The sequence below is a fragment of the Temnothorax nylanderi genome, unplaced genomic scaffold (assembly GCF_030848795.1).
Source record: "Temnothorax nylanderi isolate EJ_2023f unplaced genomic scaffold, tnyl_v1.0 TNYL_tig0166_pilon, whole genome shotgun sequence".
Taxonomy (NCBI): domain Eukaryota; kingdom Metazoa; phylum Arthropoda; class Insecta; order Hymenoptera; family Formicidae; genus Temnothorax; species Temnothorax nylanderi.
The window spans coordinates 88,652-104,106 of NW_027249228.1; the positions used below are offsets into that span (position 1 = coordinate 88,652).

General features: G+C 32.5%; 1 protein-coding gene across 2 annotated transcripts in view; it reads right to left on the reverse strand.

Moving 5' to 3' along the window:
* Positions 1-15,455, reverse strand: part of LOC139777845 (serine/threonine-protein kinase SIK3) — a 196,087-nt gene that overhangs the window by 84,878 nt on the left and 95,754 nt on the right. For both annotated transcript variants that reach the window (XM_071715484.1, XM_071715485.1), the window contains 2 exons: positions 13,830-14,145; positions 3,213-3,346 (listed from right to left, as the gene is read on the reverse strand). In XM_071715484.1, the coding sequence (XP_071571585.1) occupies positions 3,213-3,346; positions 13,830-14,145 (450 nt within the window). The remainder of the gene's footprint in view (positions 1-3,212; positions 3,347-13,829; positions 14,146-15,455) is intronic.

Below are 15,455 nucleotides of genomic sequence, written 5' to 3' on the forward strand. Positions count from 1 at the left end.
TAAAGTTATCTAAGCGTACTAACAATAAGTTGCGAGCAAATCAAGAGAGGCGTATAGCCGTAAAATATCACATGAGTGTTGTAGGTTGTTTTTCTTCTATCTTACTAAAGATTTTATTACACAACTGCATAATATCTAAATACTCTGTTATTTTGAATAGTACTTATATGTTATTATACAAAAGAATTAAGGGGTAACGCCACTCTAGAGTCCCAAAAAAAGCCAATTTTTGATAACTTTTTTCAGAAATACAATAATCATAAATGAAAATTGGTTTAATTCTATTTATTATCTATAGATTAACCCTTTGAAGCATACATTTTTCTTTACACGGAAAACAGCTGAAATTTGTTACTCGGGGGTTTTCGGGGTCGCTGATCACGAATATGACTTCAGATTTTCAAAATTCAAAATGGTGGATCCAATATGGCGGACCGAATTCGTAAAAAGTTTCTTGCTCAAGTTGAAATTTGTCACTCGGGGGTTTTCGGGGTCGCTGATCACGAATATGACCTCAGATTTTCAAAATTCAAAATGGCGGATCCAATATGGCGGACCGAATTCGTAAAAAGTTTCTTGCTCAAGTTGAAATTTGTTACTCGGGGGTTTTCGGGGTTGCTGATCACGAATATGACCTCAGATTTTTAAAATTTAAAATGGCGGATCCAATATGGCGGACCGAATTCGTAAAAAGTTTCTTGCTCAAACTGAAATTTGTCATTCGGGGGTTTTCGGGGTCGCTGATCACGAATATGACCTCAGATTTTCAAAATTCAAAATGGCGGATCCAATATGGCGGATCAATGTCATAAAATAATGGTGGTTATGGTAAAAATTTTTACGAATTCGGTCCGCCATATTGGATCCGCCATTTTAAATTTTGAAAATCTGAAGTCATATTCGTGATCAGCGACCCCGAAAACCCCCGAGTAACAAATTTCAGCTTGAGCAAAAAGCTTTTTACGAATTTGGTCCGCCATATTGGATCCGCCATTTTGAATTTTGAAAATCTGAGGTCATATTCGTGATCAGTGACCCCGAAAACCCCTATGTATGATATTATACATGAATTCGGTAAATACTTTTCCTAATAATGAATTTTTCGCTTAAAAAGTGATATTTTTTAGCATTTGTTTATTGATATCAACAAATTCGGTGACAATATTCACCAATTGCGTGTAATTTTAGATTCTCTGACATGTTACGATATTGAAATTACAAAAAAACCCGAAAAAATCGATTAAAAACTGGCTTAAAAACGGAAAAAATGGTGGTAATCTAGGTGGGATAGATTCTATCCCGCTGTGCCGCAAAGGGTTAAAGTATAAAAAAATTTTTTATTAATTTTTTATTGACAAAATGGCGGCGCCAGAGCCATTGATCCAAAGTGCCTTTTTGCGGAAGTCGTCCAACGGGCGGAATCGAAGCTCCTATAATTTCTGAGTTGGAACAAAAATTCAAAGATTTTTGAAAAATATATAAGATTTTCTATAGACTTCTATAGACCTATGGGAATTGCGAAATATCATTTTTTGTAAAAATGGTGCATGTTGGAAAAAAATGTTTCATTTTTCGCTAAAAAATTTCGCACAAAATTGTTTATAAAAAAAGTTTTGTTCAACTTATCGCAAAATCCATAGGTACTTCTAAAAATAATGTTATTGTAAAGTTTCACTCAAAATTTCAAGTCAATCGGATAAAAGGTGTTCGAGTTCTGATTCCGCCCGATTTTAAAAAAGCGATTTCGAGAAAAACGCGTTTAAAGTTTCAGTTAACATTCACAGATGCATTCCGCGCCGGCAGACGGATTACGAAAAAGGGATAATAGAGATTTTTCCGAGCTTTGAAACCAAGTGTACTTTATTTCTAAGACCTTAAAGCATCGTTTAAGCAAAAAAAATCATTTTTTGAAAATTCTAGAGTGGCGTTACCCCTTAATATGCAAAAGAATTTCTTACAAATGCCACTAAAAGAACAACTAAAAAAAAATAATATGCTTCAACACATAATTTTTTTTATATTATTTTGATATTTTAAAAATATTTACGGCCTTGAAAAAGTTATGGAATATTATTTATAGCAAATGCCCGAAATGTATGTATTTCTAATTTCTATGTGAACATTTGCTCTACGAATGATTTTCTTGCACATATCGAAGCATTTCCTGTATAATAGTTACAATTACAAAGTCGTTCTTCTAAATCTTTTAAGATTTCTACAACATTTTTATAAATAAGACTTTTCAAATATTCCCGTAGAAAATAATCTAACGAGTTTGAAACAGACATTGTTGTCCATGTGACAAGACTATCTCAACTAATCCAAGAATTAAAAAACTTTGTACTGAAACAATGTCTCGTAAGTCTACTGTTGTAAGGTAATGTTCCATTATGTTGAAACTATATCGTATATCTGCATATTTACACAAGATATGTAGTAGTAAATTCTCAAATATATTCAATAAGTTTCCTATAAAAAATTTGACATAAATATTCCTTTTTAACCGTTTCAGAAGAACGTCCAATAAATTGGTTATCTATTATTCCTAAATGTTTAATTTCTACAAAACTTAAAAATTTTGTTCTCAAAATATAAAAAAACTGTCCAGTAATGTACATTGTATGCATGTATAAATAAAGATTTTTTTGGTAAATGAAATTTAAGGGCAGCATAATAGAGATAAAACAATTTGCATCACACACAGCTTTTTACTCGCATACAACTACTAATTAAACAACTTTAAGATATTCAAACTACTTTCATTCAAAAACTATCATTCAAAGAGAATGTTGGTAAACGTAAAATTGCTTTGTTTGGTATCAAAAATCTCGTGGTGCATTTCACATACAGTTATTCTATAACACACTCGAATAAAAATATAAGGTAACTTATATTCTCTATATATTTATTTTTATTTACAGTAAATTTCTACTCCTTTTGTTAAAATAATAATAAAAAAGTCATACTATTTCATAAAATAAAAAAAATTAACTATTGCAAAAATTTAGCTTCAAATTAATTAAAAAATTAAAGGTTAAAATTATAATATATGTAAAAATTATAATAATAATTACCATATATAATTATATTGAATAATAATAATAATTTAATTTACATCCAATTGCAGTTTTGTCTCATTCTTTATGTGTTATAATATCTCATTGTATATAATATTGAATTACATTTGGAATATATCTATGATATTTACTTACTGGCTGTAATTGTTCCCTGCTGCCAGGTTGACTCCAGCCATTATCTTCATCATTATTAGCATTACTACTGTGTTGTTGATGAAATATGTGAAGATTTGCTCCACCATCTGAAGCTCTTCTACCAAAGCTTCCGGCTGTATAAACATATACAGTATATAGTAAAAATAACATATTTATTTTAATTATATATAAACCAAAATAATACAAATTTTTAAGAATAAAAGTAATCTCTGTAATAAAATAAAATAAAATAAAATAAAATAAAATAAAATAAAAGTTAATATATAAAATTATATAATAATTTTTTACTTATAAACACGTATGCAAACACACGTATATGCACAAGGAAAGAGAGACAGAGAAAATAGAGGAAGAAGAGGATAAAAGATAAAAAAAGAAAAATAAAGAAAGAAGGAAAAGGAGAAGGAGGAGCATTGGAAATTATAACATTTAATTTTAATATAATTGTATTTTTGCATTAATTAATTTATCTCATTATTATATATGGGGCATTCCATGCCAAATCAACCAAGGATTTTCCTTGACCATTTTTTATTTGGCCAAAATTTTTTTGTGTTTTTATGCTAAATAAAAGTAGCTTCCATGATTTTTTTTAGATTTTTATCTCTACCCATACTTAAGTTATGGATTTTTTCAAAAAAATACAGTTTAAAATTTCAAATGCTTCAAATGCCTGTAACTTTAAGAAGAAAAAAGATATTGTAAAAAATGAGGTAATCTTTTTTTTCGTTTTTCACTGTACTTTTCCAAGAAAATATTGAAAAAATTTTTAATGGACGATATGACTGTTTTTTTTTAGGATTTAAATAAAAAATGTTTTTTTCTCAATGCGACCGTTTTGATTTTTTTCAAAAAAATCTTACAAATTCTACACTTATTGTTAGTTTCGAAATTTTTAAGCCATTGATGAAGATGGGTTTTCAATAACTTCGATTTTTTAAGGGACTTTTTCTTTATTTTTTTTTCAAAAATAATTTTTTTAAAATAAGATAGACTCTACCGATGGCTATCAAAATATTTGATAAATTTATAGATAGCAATCCTGAAATTTCGATCTATAGATAAAGAAGAAATTCGAATATTTTCTATTTTTTAATTACATTTTTACTTATTTTTACTATTGAATTACTTTTTTTTAAATGGAATATTATAAATTGGGTCGCATTGAGAAAAAAACATTTTTTACTTAAATCCTAAAAAAACAGTTATATCGTCCATTAAAAATTTTTTCGATATTTTCTTCGAAAAGTGAAAAACGAAAAAAAAGATTATCTCATTTTTTACAATATCTTTTTTCTTCTTAAAGTTACAGGCACTTGAAACATTTAAAATTTTAAACTGCATTTTTTTGAAAAAATCCATAACTTAAGTATGGGTAGAGATAACAATCTAAAAAAAAATCATGGAAGCTACTTTTTCATTTAGTATAAAAACACAAAAAAATTTCGGCCAAATAAAAAATGGTCGAAGAAAATCCTCGGTTGATTTGGCATGGAATGCCCCATATGTAAAAATATTAACATAAGATCATCAAAAAATAAATACAACATATTTCACATTTATATCAAAGAATTAAAACAAAATATAAAATACATATATTGTAAAATATATACCTTTCTGACAATTTTATCTTAATACATTTACATATAAAATAAATTCAATTTCTATCAAAAAAAGTTTTTAAATATAATTTCATTTAAAATAAAATGTATACGAACATATACATATATTACAGTATATTATGAATGCATTGTAGTATTTATAAAAAAGTTAAACAAGTTGAATTATTTATTACATCCTTCTATTTTTTTTGCTGTATTTTTATTGTTATTCGACAATTTACTATAAAATTATTTTTCATTCAAATTGCTAGAAATACTCTATAAAAAATAAAAACATCTCTGTTTAAATTTTCAATATTTATGTTATAAATAATAATATTGGAGGCTTTCTTGAGTATCCATCAAATAAAAAAGACAATATGAGTCAGAAGCAGTAATTAGTGCGCAATATATTATATAAATAAATAAATACATAAATAAATAAATAACTAAATACATATTAATTTCAGACCCTTTCTTTGGGTTATCCTCAGCATGATGTTACTAAATTTTACGCAAAATATGTTGAAATTTAACGCAGTCATACAAAAATTAAGTCGAGGATTAACGCAGTCATACAATAAATAGGTCGAAGATTAACGCAATCAAACAATAAATGTAAAGAGTTAACAGTTCTTAACTGATAAGTGTGCAAAATCTGCACACGCACGCACGCACGCACGCACGCACGCACGCACGCACGCCCACGCCCACGCACACGCACACGCACACATAGCAACATTGTTTATAAAATAAACTGCAATAACTGTAATACCTTCTAGAGGTGCGTTCAACTTGGCGCTCACAACCCTCGTGAGCATTATTCGTCCTTGTTTAACATTTGACAAACAACAAGGATGAAATGATTCTAAGAGTGTTACGAGCGTCAAGTGGAACAATCCCTACATAGGCCAGACTGGCAGACAACTGCAAACCAGAATAAAAGAACATCAGAATCATAATAGGAGGAACACAACTTGTCATTCTGACAGATCGTAGATTAGAATTTGATCACAATTTCATTTAGAACGTATAGATTTTGGGTAATGAGCCCTACTTAAACAAACGTCTAATATCAGGGATGTTATACATAAAGAGACAAAAAAATGTTTAAATCTGCAGACATGGAATGCCTGCTGGATACATATTTAAATTAATTATTAATATTAATTGAGAAGCTCCCTGAACTTTAAATCTAGCTCCGTTATTCGTGCGCATTCTATCTTCGTTTATAACGTTTGTGTTGATTGATTACCTTGTGACTTTTAAATAATGTCACTGTCTCTTGAAACGCCACCAAGATAGGCCATTTTTTACCACTTATTATAATCCATTTTATTTTAATCAGATTCTCAATCTCTTCCGTAAATCGCCTTTTTCATTTTTTATTACATTTGTGTTTCAACTATATCTTGTGTTGCTCTGAATATATGTATATATCCATGCAGGTATCTTTCAAATTTTAACGTTTATTAAGGATATAAGAGACAACTCGTTTAATTTTCTCCCTTTGTCTTTCTGGACTTCCAACTGGGGAGTTAAATATCCGCAGGATGCTTTGTTTGCTTCGAAGTATACACTCGCCTTCATTCTACTTGAGAGACCACACTTATCAGTTAAGAGCCATTAACTCTTTACTTTTGTTGTTTGACTGCATTAATCTCTGACCTATTTATTGTATAACTGCGTTAATCACCGACTTAATTTTTGTATGACTGCGTTAAATTTCATGTATTTCGCATAAAACTTATTATTCGTAATGGCCTAGTTTACACCGTGCGACCTGATCGCGACCTGACCTATACCCTGACCTAAAATAGGCTTCTAAACAAAACGTTTACACCATGTAGACCTATGATACTTTTGGGTCAAATATAAGTAAAAATTATCTATTAGTATCTATTGGTACACTCTCTGCACTTTAGGCGATCTTTAGGTCACCTGCGTTTACACGCGTTACGTCCTACTTTAGGTCTACGCCTAATTTAGGTCAGGGCACGCGAAAAAGAGACCTGACCCAAGCGAGGTCGCAACTGTTTACATCGTCGCGACCTATCGTGTTTGGGTTGAATATAAGGTATAGGTCGCGGCCTAAACGCACGATGTAAACTAGGCCAATGTCACGCTGAAAATGACCCAAAAGAAGGATTAAACCGTCCGAGTTTAATTAGTGTATTTATTTATTTATATAATATATTGCACACTAATTACTGTGCTTGGCTGATATTACCTCTTTTTATTATTTAATTTATTTATATTATATTTATATTATAATATAATATAAATATAATATAAATATAGTAGCTTCGCACCACCGGCCGCTCGACCGAGTGCGTGAACCAAATGTCCGAACCTGCGGTTCCTCTCGTACTGAGCAGGATTACTATCGCAATGACTGGTCATCAGTAGGGTAAAACTAACCTGTCTCACGACGGTCTAATATATATATATATATATATATATTATATATATTATATTGATATATATTTTATATATATATATATATATATATATATATATATATATCAGTTGGTATATATATATATGTATATATACCAAAATCTATTTTTTAATGACCACTAGCACCACAGACGCGCGCTTCGCGCGCGCTATTTAGCTTTAACATTATGCTATTACTATTACACTATTAATTTCTTGATACACACAACTGTCAAAATATACGATGACAGCTGCAAATGAAGTAAGCGCAGCGAGAAAACCAATCAGCATCGCGGAAAAGCGGCAACAATAAATTCGACTATCGACTTAACATGCCTTTTTTTAGAAAGGATCCTAATATATATATATATGTCATAGGCAAATGGTTATTTTAGGAAAATAGCTTCTGACTAGGCAAATGTTATCTGCCTGGCCAAATAGCTTTCACCATTTATTCTTGCTATTTTCCTAGTCAAATGCTATTTTCCTAGGCAGATGCTATTTGACTGAACCGCTGTTAGGCAAATGGTATTCCGCGAAGCATGCATTGGTGCACTTCAGTGACGCGCTTTAAAAGTATTTAACTGTTTAAAGCGCGTCACTAACCTGCGTAGGTTAGTGACGCGCTTTAAACAGTTAAATACTTTTAAAGCGCGTCACTAACCTACATAGGTTAGTGATGCGCTTTAAACAATTAAATACTTTTAAAGCGCGTCACTAATCTATACGCCGAAGGCGTGTCCTAAAATCAGTGAGAAGTTGTCGCGGGGCATGTTTATGGTCGCTACATCTCGTCGGTATGACAGGAATCATAACCTAATTCCTGTCAACTTTAACGATTAATATCTCGCTTCGCGGGGCAGAGCGACACTTTTTTCTGCCAGATTCTTTCGTTTCGTGCAAAAACGCGTCGAATAAGCCTAATTTCATCGATTTCTGTGCTGGGGTAGCTAAACTGAAGAATTACCCACCAATGCATGCTGCACGGAATACCATTTGCCTAACAGCGGTTCAATCAAATAGCATCTGCCTAGGAAAATAGCAAGAATAAATGGTGAAAGCTATTTGGCCAGGCAGATAGCATTTGCCTAGTCAGAAGCTATTTTCCTAAAATAACCGTTTGCTTACGACATATATATATATATATATATATATATATATATATATATATATATACACAGAGTGTCCCAAAACTCGCAAATACGGAGTACAGGACGCGATTCTTTATGCCAAAAAAAACTTTTTTCTTTAGCAAAATTGACAAGTAGTTTTTATAGCAGAGTAGGTTAAAGTTAACGAATAAGCGTTCTCGTTTATGTAACGTTCAGGGACGGCGCATGCTCCTCAGTCGCTCGTACCTAGTCCTTGACCTTTTTCTACATTGTATTGCTTAAAATATAATAAAAGTTAACAAAATAAATATTGCTTCTAGTCCTTACATAATAAATGAATAAAGGAATTGTCTGATTCCGTAACACTATCTAAAAATTAAAAAAATGTAAATAGTAATATGCTTTGCGCGCTGAGCGTTCTAGTTAACTATTCTTTAAGTTTAGTGATACTATTTAACTATCATACATAATTGTGCAATATTTATTAGAATAACAGAACGCTCAGCACACAAAGCATATTTATATTTTTAACTATTCACATTTTTTAATTTTTAAATAGTGCTACAAAATCAGACTATTTATTTATTTATTTATTATAAAAGGAACATAAGCAATATTTATTTTGTTGACTTTTATCATATTTTAAGCAATACAATGCAGAAAAAGGTCAAGGACTAGATACGAGCGACTGAGGAACGTGCGCCGGCCCTGAGCGCCATATGAACAAGAGCGCTCATTCCTTAACTTTAACCTATTCTGCTACAAAAATTACTTGTAGGAAAAACAACAAAGAAGAACAGTTACATATAGAGACAAAGCAGAAACAAACAAGAACAAAGAAGATAATAGAAATGATATGTACTATAAGCAATTTGATAATAGATCTGAAGAGATTACCAAGGACAAAAGGGGAATTGCTTATAGACAGGAAAGAGGAAGACGAGAAGATAGATGGGAAAATGATACGTCAGAGGAAGAGATTGAAACGGTGACAACCGATGAAGATAGACAAGATAATAGAGTAGAAACAGCACAGAAGATACCAGAAGGACTTAACAGTGAACAAGAAATTATTACGAAACTAGCAGCAAAACTCATGTATTATTCAAAACAAGATTGGGAGTTCAGAAGAATAGTTCAAGAGATGATACAAGGACCAGAGCAGAAGGAACTAGGGATCAGTAGTCAAGAGGAGAGAGAGAGAAGGTGAAAGCGGAAATTAAAAAAAAACAAAAAGAACTAGAACTAGAGGAAAAAGTTAGAAGACAAAGGATAATAGTAGGCGAAATTAAAAAAGATTTCTGGAAAGGGCGAGGCAGAGGGACAGTGCGTGAGGAAGACCGAATGGGTCCTTCTTCTTCACAGCGCTTCCTACAGTAAAATAGGACACATTCACACTCAAAACAGTAATTTGGAACTGCAGAGGATATCGAGGGAAGAAGAATGAGATATACAAGAAAATACAAGAGTATGACATAATGATTATGACGGAAACTAAGAGTAGTATAGATGGGAAAATGATACGTCAGAGGAAGAGATTGAAACGGTGGTCATTTCAGGATTTAAAACGTACTGTAAGAAAAGTAGAGGAAAAAGTGGTGGAGTAGCAATTTGTATTAGAGACTATATAGAATTCGAAATAATAAACGAATGGCACAATATCAACGATAACTTTGACATAATAGGAGTGAGACTAATAAACACATCGGAAAAAATCAACTTAATAGCGGTATACAGAAGACCAGGGGACACCCCGGCCACGGCATGGGAAGATATATTCAAGTTTGACAGCAAGGATCTCGACACAGTAATAGCGGGAGACTTTAACGCCCACCATACACTATGGAATTGTTACGACATTGACCCCCACGGAGAGAGACTATATGAATTAATGTATAACCACGATTACATCTGCATCAACGAAGATACATTATCAAGAATGGGAGCGATTGGTCAACATTCAAACAATCTAGATTTAGTTTTTACCACGACAAACATAAGTGACATTATGGAGTATGAACAGCTGGAAGATACGTGGAACTCAGATCACTTTCCGATAGAAATTAGAATAACAACTGATGTGGAAGATTATAAAAAGAAGACCAATAAGTTCTCAACGAAAAAAACAAAATGGACAGACTATAACGACACTATGAAAAAAATAATAAATGAAAATAAGGAAATGTTTAACGACATACTATTAGAAAAAGCTATCAACAAGGAAGATAAATACACAGCGTTTACTGAAATAATCAAATCTACAGTTAAAAACATAACGGAAAATTATCAACCAACGGAGAAGATGGATAAAGAAGAAAAGGAAAAAAAGGAGAAAAGCAGAAAAACAAAGGAGAAGAAAAGTTACCTGGTGGGACGCAGAATGTGACAAAGCAATAAAAAACAGACAAAGAGCATTAAAGAATTTTAAAAGAAAGAAAGACTTACACTCTCTAGTGCAATATAATAAGAGAAAAGCAGAAGCAAAAAAGATCATCAACAGGAAGACGAGAGAAAGTTTTGATAAATTATGTGCTTCAATCAATAGATTTACCAGCCCTACATATGTGTGGAACACTATGAGAATTTTCAAGAACATCAGGAAGAAAATCAATTGGAATAGTAAGAAACACAAAAGTAGGGAAGAAGAAATCAGAAAGGAAATCGAAAAGTTAGCTCCACCAAGTGTACAAACAGAAATGATGGGATAGGCTGGAGAAACACACAAGGAAGGAGGCTTGGAAGATAAGTTCACCAAGGAAGAATTGACAAGAGCATTAGAAATAATCAAAAAAAATTCGGCCCCAGGTAGAGATAGAATAGAATACAGAATGTTAAAAGATATGACGGAAGAAATGGAAGAAGTATTATTGAGTATTTGTAAGGAAGTTTGGACTACTGACTGGTTTCCGGAAGATTGGAGGAAATACCAAACAATGTTCATCGATAAGGCAGGCAAGGAGAAGGTGAGACCAATAGCGCTATCGTCATGTGTCGGCAAGATAATGGAAAGAATGGTGAACGAGCGGTTGGTTTGGTGGGCGGAACACGACAACAAATTGGCGAAAGATCAAAATGGATTCCGAAGAAGTAGGTCATGTGCGGAAAATCTGGTCAGATTGACAACGGATATAAAAAATAGTATCTATAAATATCAATATATATTAGCTGCCTTCTTAGATGTGTCTTCGGCCTATGATAATGTAATATATAGTATATTAATGAAAAAATTTAAAAAACTAAAATGTCCGAAAAACATTATGAAATACATAGGCAAATGGTTATATTATAGAGACACAGAATTTATTATTAATGGTCAGGAATCAGAACACAGAAGAGTACATAAAGGTCTTCCACAGGGAGCAGTACTCAGCCCAATATTATACGCCTTATATACATGTGATGTAACAGATAAGGAGGAAGTAGAGTATGAATCGGTGCAATTTGCAGACGATATAGCGGCGTATGTTATTGGTCATAATAGAGAAGAAAATAAGCGAAAACTAGAAAAGGCTGTGAATAGTATTAATGAAAAACTTAAAGAGTTAGGATTACAGTTAGAGCCTAAAAAAACAGTGCTAGTACAATTTTCCAAGCACGGGTGCTGTGATAACACATTTATTGAAGTACAAAACACCAAAATCTATGCTCAAAAAGAAGCGAAATTTTTAGGAATATGGTTAGATAGTAAGTTGGATTTCCATAAACAAGTACAAGAAACCAGAGGTAAAGTAAATAAAGCGAACTCATTGATGGTATATTTAAACAAAAAATCTAAAGGCATGGAAGTTAATACAGCATTAATGCTGTACAAGAGTATGATTAGATCAATAACGGATTATGGAAACTTTGTTTACTTCCCTAAAGAACAAAACCAAAAACTAAAAATGGAAAGAACACAATATTTAGGAATAAGAACAGCGTTAGGATATAGGAATAGTACACCAAATAATGTGATAATAGCAGAAGCAAAAGTTACGTTACTTAGAGACAGAGCGGAATTATTAGCAAGGAACTTTTTGAGTAAGATCAGTGTTTATGGAGAAGAGGACCTCCACAGGAAGATAGAAGAATTAGTACACAATGAAGATTTTGCGAGGTATAAACAACCACTGCATCAGAGAAGTATAATAGGGGAAGCGTGGAGAAGAATAAAATGGTGCAAAAAGAAGATGGGACCAAGAAGAAAGTTTGAAATATTTGATATGGAATACAGCACGGTAACAGACCATATAGATATAGACTTAAACATAGGATACTGTCGGAAGAAGAAAGAAGCCACGGACAGGGAACTCCTGGAGAAGATTAAGGAAAAACACAAATTAGAAGAAGGATTTACAGTGATATATACAGATGGATCAAAGAAAAAGAAAGGTAGATCATTAGGTGCCAGTGTAGTAATAGAAGAACAAGAATTGGCGTACAACATCAGCATCCCGAAGAATTGTTCAACATTCACTGCCGAGGCGATAGCGGTAAAAGCAGCCATGGAAATAATGGAAAATGAAGCGGAGAACAGACCTAGAGACATAGTGATTTTAACGGATTCTAAGGCGGTACTACAAGCACTACGGAATAATCACCTGAGTGTGTATAAAAATAGATATATAAATGAAATCAGAGAAAGACATTTCAGGCTAATAAAGGTAAAGAAGAAAAGAATTATTTACATATGGATACCAGCACACATTGGGATAGCAGGAAATGAGATGGCAGATAAACTTGCAAAGGAGGCGACAGAGGAAGAAGAGGATGAACAAATTGAAGTTCCCTTTTTGGATTTCCGACAAGAATTCAAAAGGGAAATTTGGAATAAGACACAAGATACGTTGATTAATGACGCTAAATACAAAGGAACTTATTATTTAAAAAATTTTTATAACAAAAAAAGAAAGAAACCATGGTTTCATAAGATGAACGAGGAAAGATATTTTGTAACACTGATTAACCGACTGAGGAGTAACCACTATAATGTCAATGAGTCACTGGCAAGAAAAGGATATATAGAGGACGCCAGATGTGAGTGCGGGAACGAGTGTGAAAGTATCGATCACGTGATATGGAGGTGTAACAAGTATGACGAGGAAAGGGAGAGACTAGATAGAGAGCTCAGAGTTAGAGGAATAAGAGAGGAAATAGATGTGACAAGAATACTGAGAAGAAAGGAATGGATAACTATTAGAAGCATTTACAACTATATTAAATATACTCATAATTATACGAAAACTATGATTTGTAATAAAATGTACATAAAAAATAAATCAAAGTACAACAGCTCTTTAATTTTATAAAAATTAATTACGATTGTAATTTCCGATTGTAATTATACTGACAAAAAAGATTCAGAATAATATTGTCATTAATCAACTTTGATTAAACAAGTAATTTATCATATTATCATAATAAATTATTTTAAAATGTCTTCTATGCAACAAGATAAAACTTACTGGCACCCATTACAGGAGGTGGCTTTAATAAATGTTGATCCTTTATTTGGAAATTTTGTGGTGGCTGATGTTGAACTAAGGGAAGATTTAATGGTAAATTCGTGTGTGGTAAAACTTGAGGATCCAAATTACACTGAAGAATAGGAAGAGGCCGTAAAGTTTGATAGCCTGACATATAATTGTAAGGATATGACGAAGGAGACTGATGCACTGCATCACCAGGACCAACTGTATGTCTTCTTGTTGTATGGTAAGATGTTCCAGATGGCAAATAAAGACCACTTTTTTCTTCTGTTTCAGCTTCAGTTTCACCAAACTGCCAAAAAAATACAACTATACAATATGATAATTAACACATGATTAAATATAAAGAAATAATAAAATATATAGGATGTCTCATTTCAAACAATAATCTCCTAAAATTTTCTTTTTTTTAATTTTAAACGAAAATGTTTTAGACAAAAGTTGGTCTGAAGAGAGACAAGTAATAATGAAATCAATCTTTGGAAAAAATCTATTTTTCAAGGTCACGTAAAAATCACCTTTAATTTTTTAAATAGAACAACAGATTTTTTAAAACAAAATTTTGTAGCTGATGTTGAGATATTTCCAAAGATCTATAATAATTAATATTTTAGTTGAGAAGTTCGGAGATATGATATTACGTATTTTCCTATGTAAATGCACACGCATACGCACGCCCGTACGCATGCACGTACGCACGCACGCACGCACGCACACGCACACGCACACGCACACGCACACGCGCGCACACACACACACACACACACACACACACACACACACACACACACACACAGAATGCGTTATACAATATGCACAAATTCTAACACCTGTTCCGTTGAAGATAGGAAAAAATTGTATAGGCAAAAGTTAAATAGTATATATGGGGCATTCTGGCTGCACATTTTCACCCTGACCTACTGCAATAATTTAGACAATTTTTTCCGATGAGTATTCTGAAAAAGAGAAGACACGTATTTTTTGGTTTGGGCCTACGATCAATATTTCCGACAGTGTGGTTTTTGTAAAAATTGAATTTTTCGGTAACTGTACTTTTTAAAACGTTAACATCTTGGAAATGTTCAATCCTAACGAAAAACGATTCGGATAAAATGTTCAGTTTAAAATGAATTACACGATGTATATATTCTTTTTAATTTTTGGACAGTCTAAAGTGTTATACGATATTAGAGGGGAAAAATCGTGGTAATTATTTATGTTAAGTTCTTATAGATTTTAGTTTTCGTGTTTAAATAAGCGCGCGCCTAGTGATAATTATATCCAATAAGGTACGTCTGGGCGCAGCGGCGCTAACAACAACACGCGCACGTCTCGTGGTAATCTTTTTTCGGTTGGTATTCTTTTGAGTGCGCTAAAACCCCCCCTTATTATACATTCGTTTTTTGGTAGCGTTCGTTTGAAGACATGCGAGCGTGATTGTAATACTGATTCCAGTTACAGTAAAGTTGTGTTCTTTTCATTTGGCTAATTCTGATTTCTCAACACCTGCGCACATCTAAGATAATACCCAACAATTTAGTATAGGGGAACCAGCCCCAATGACCTTGACCTTACATATGTTGTCAAGGATGACCCTGAGTA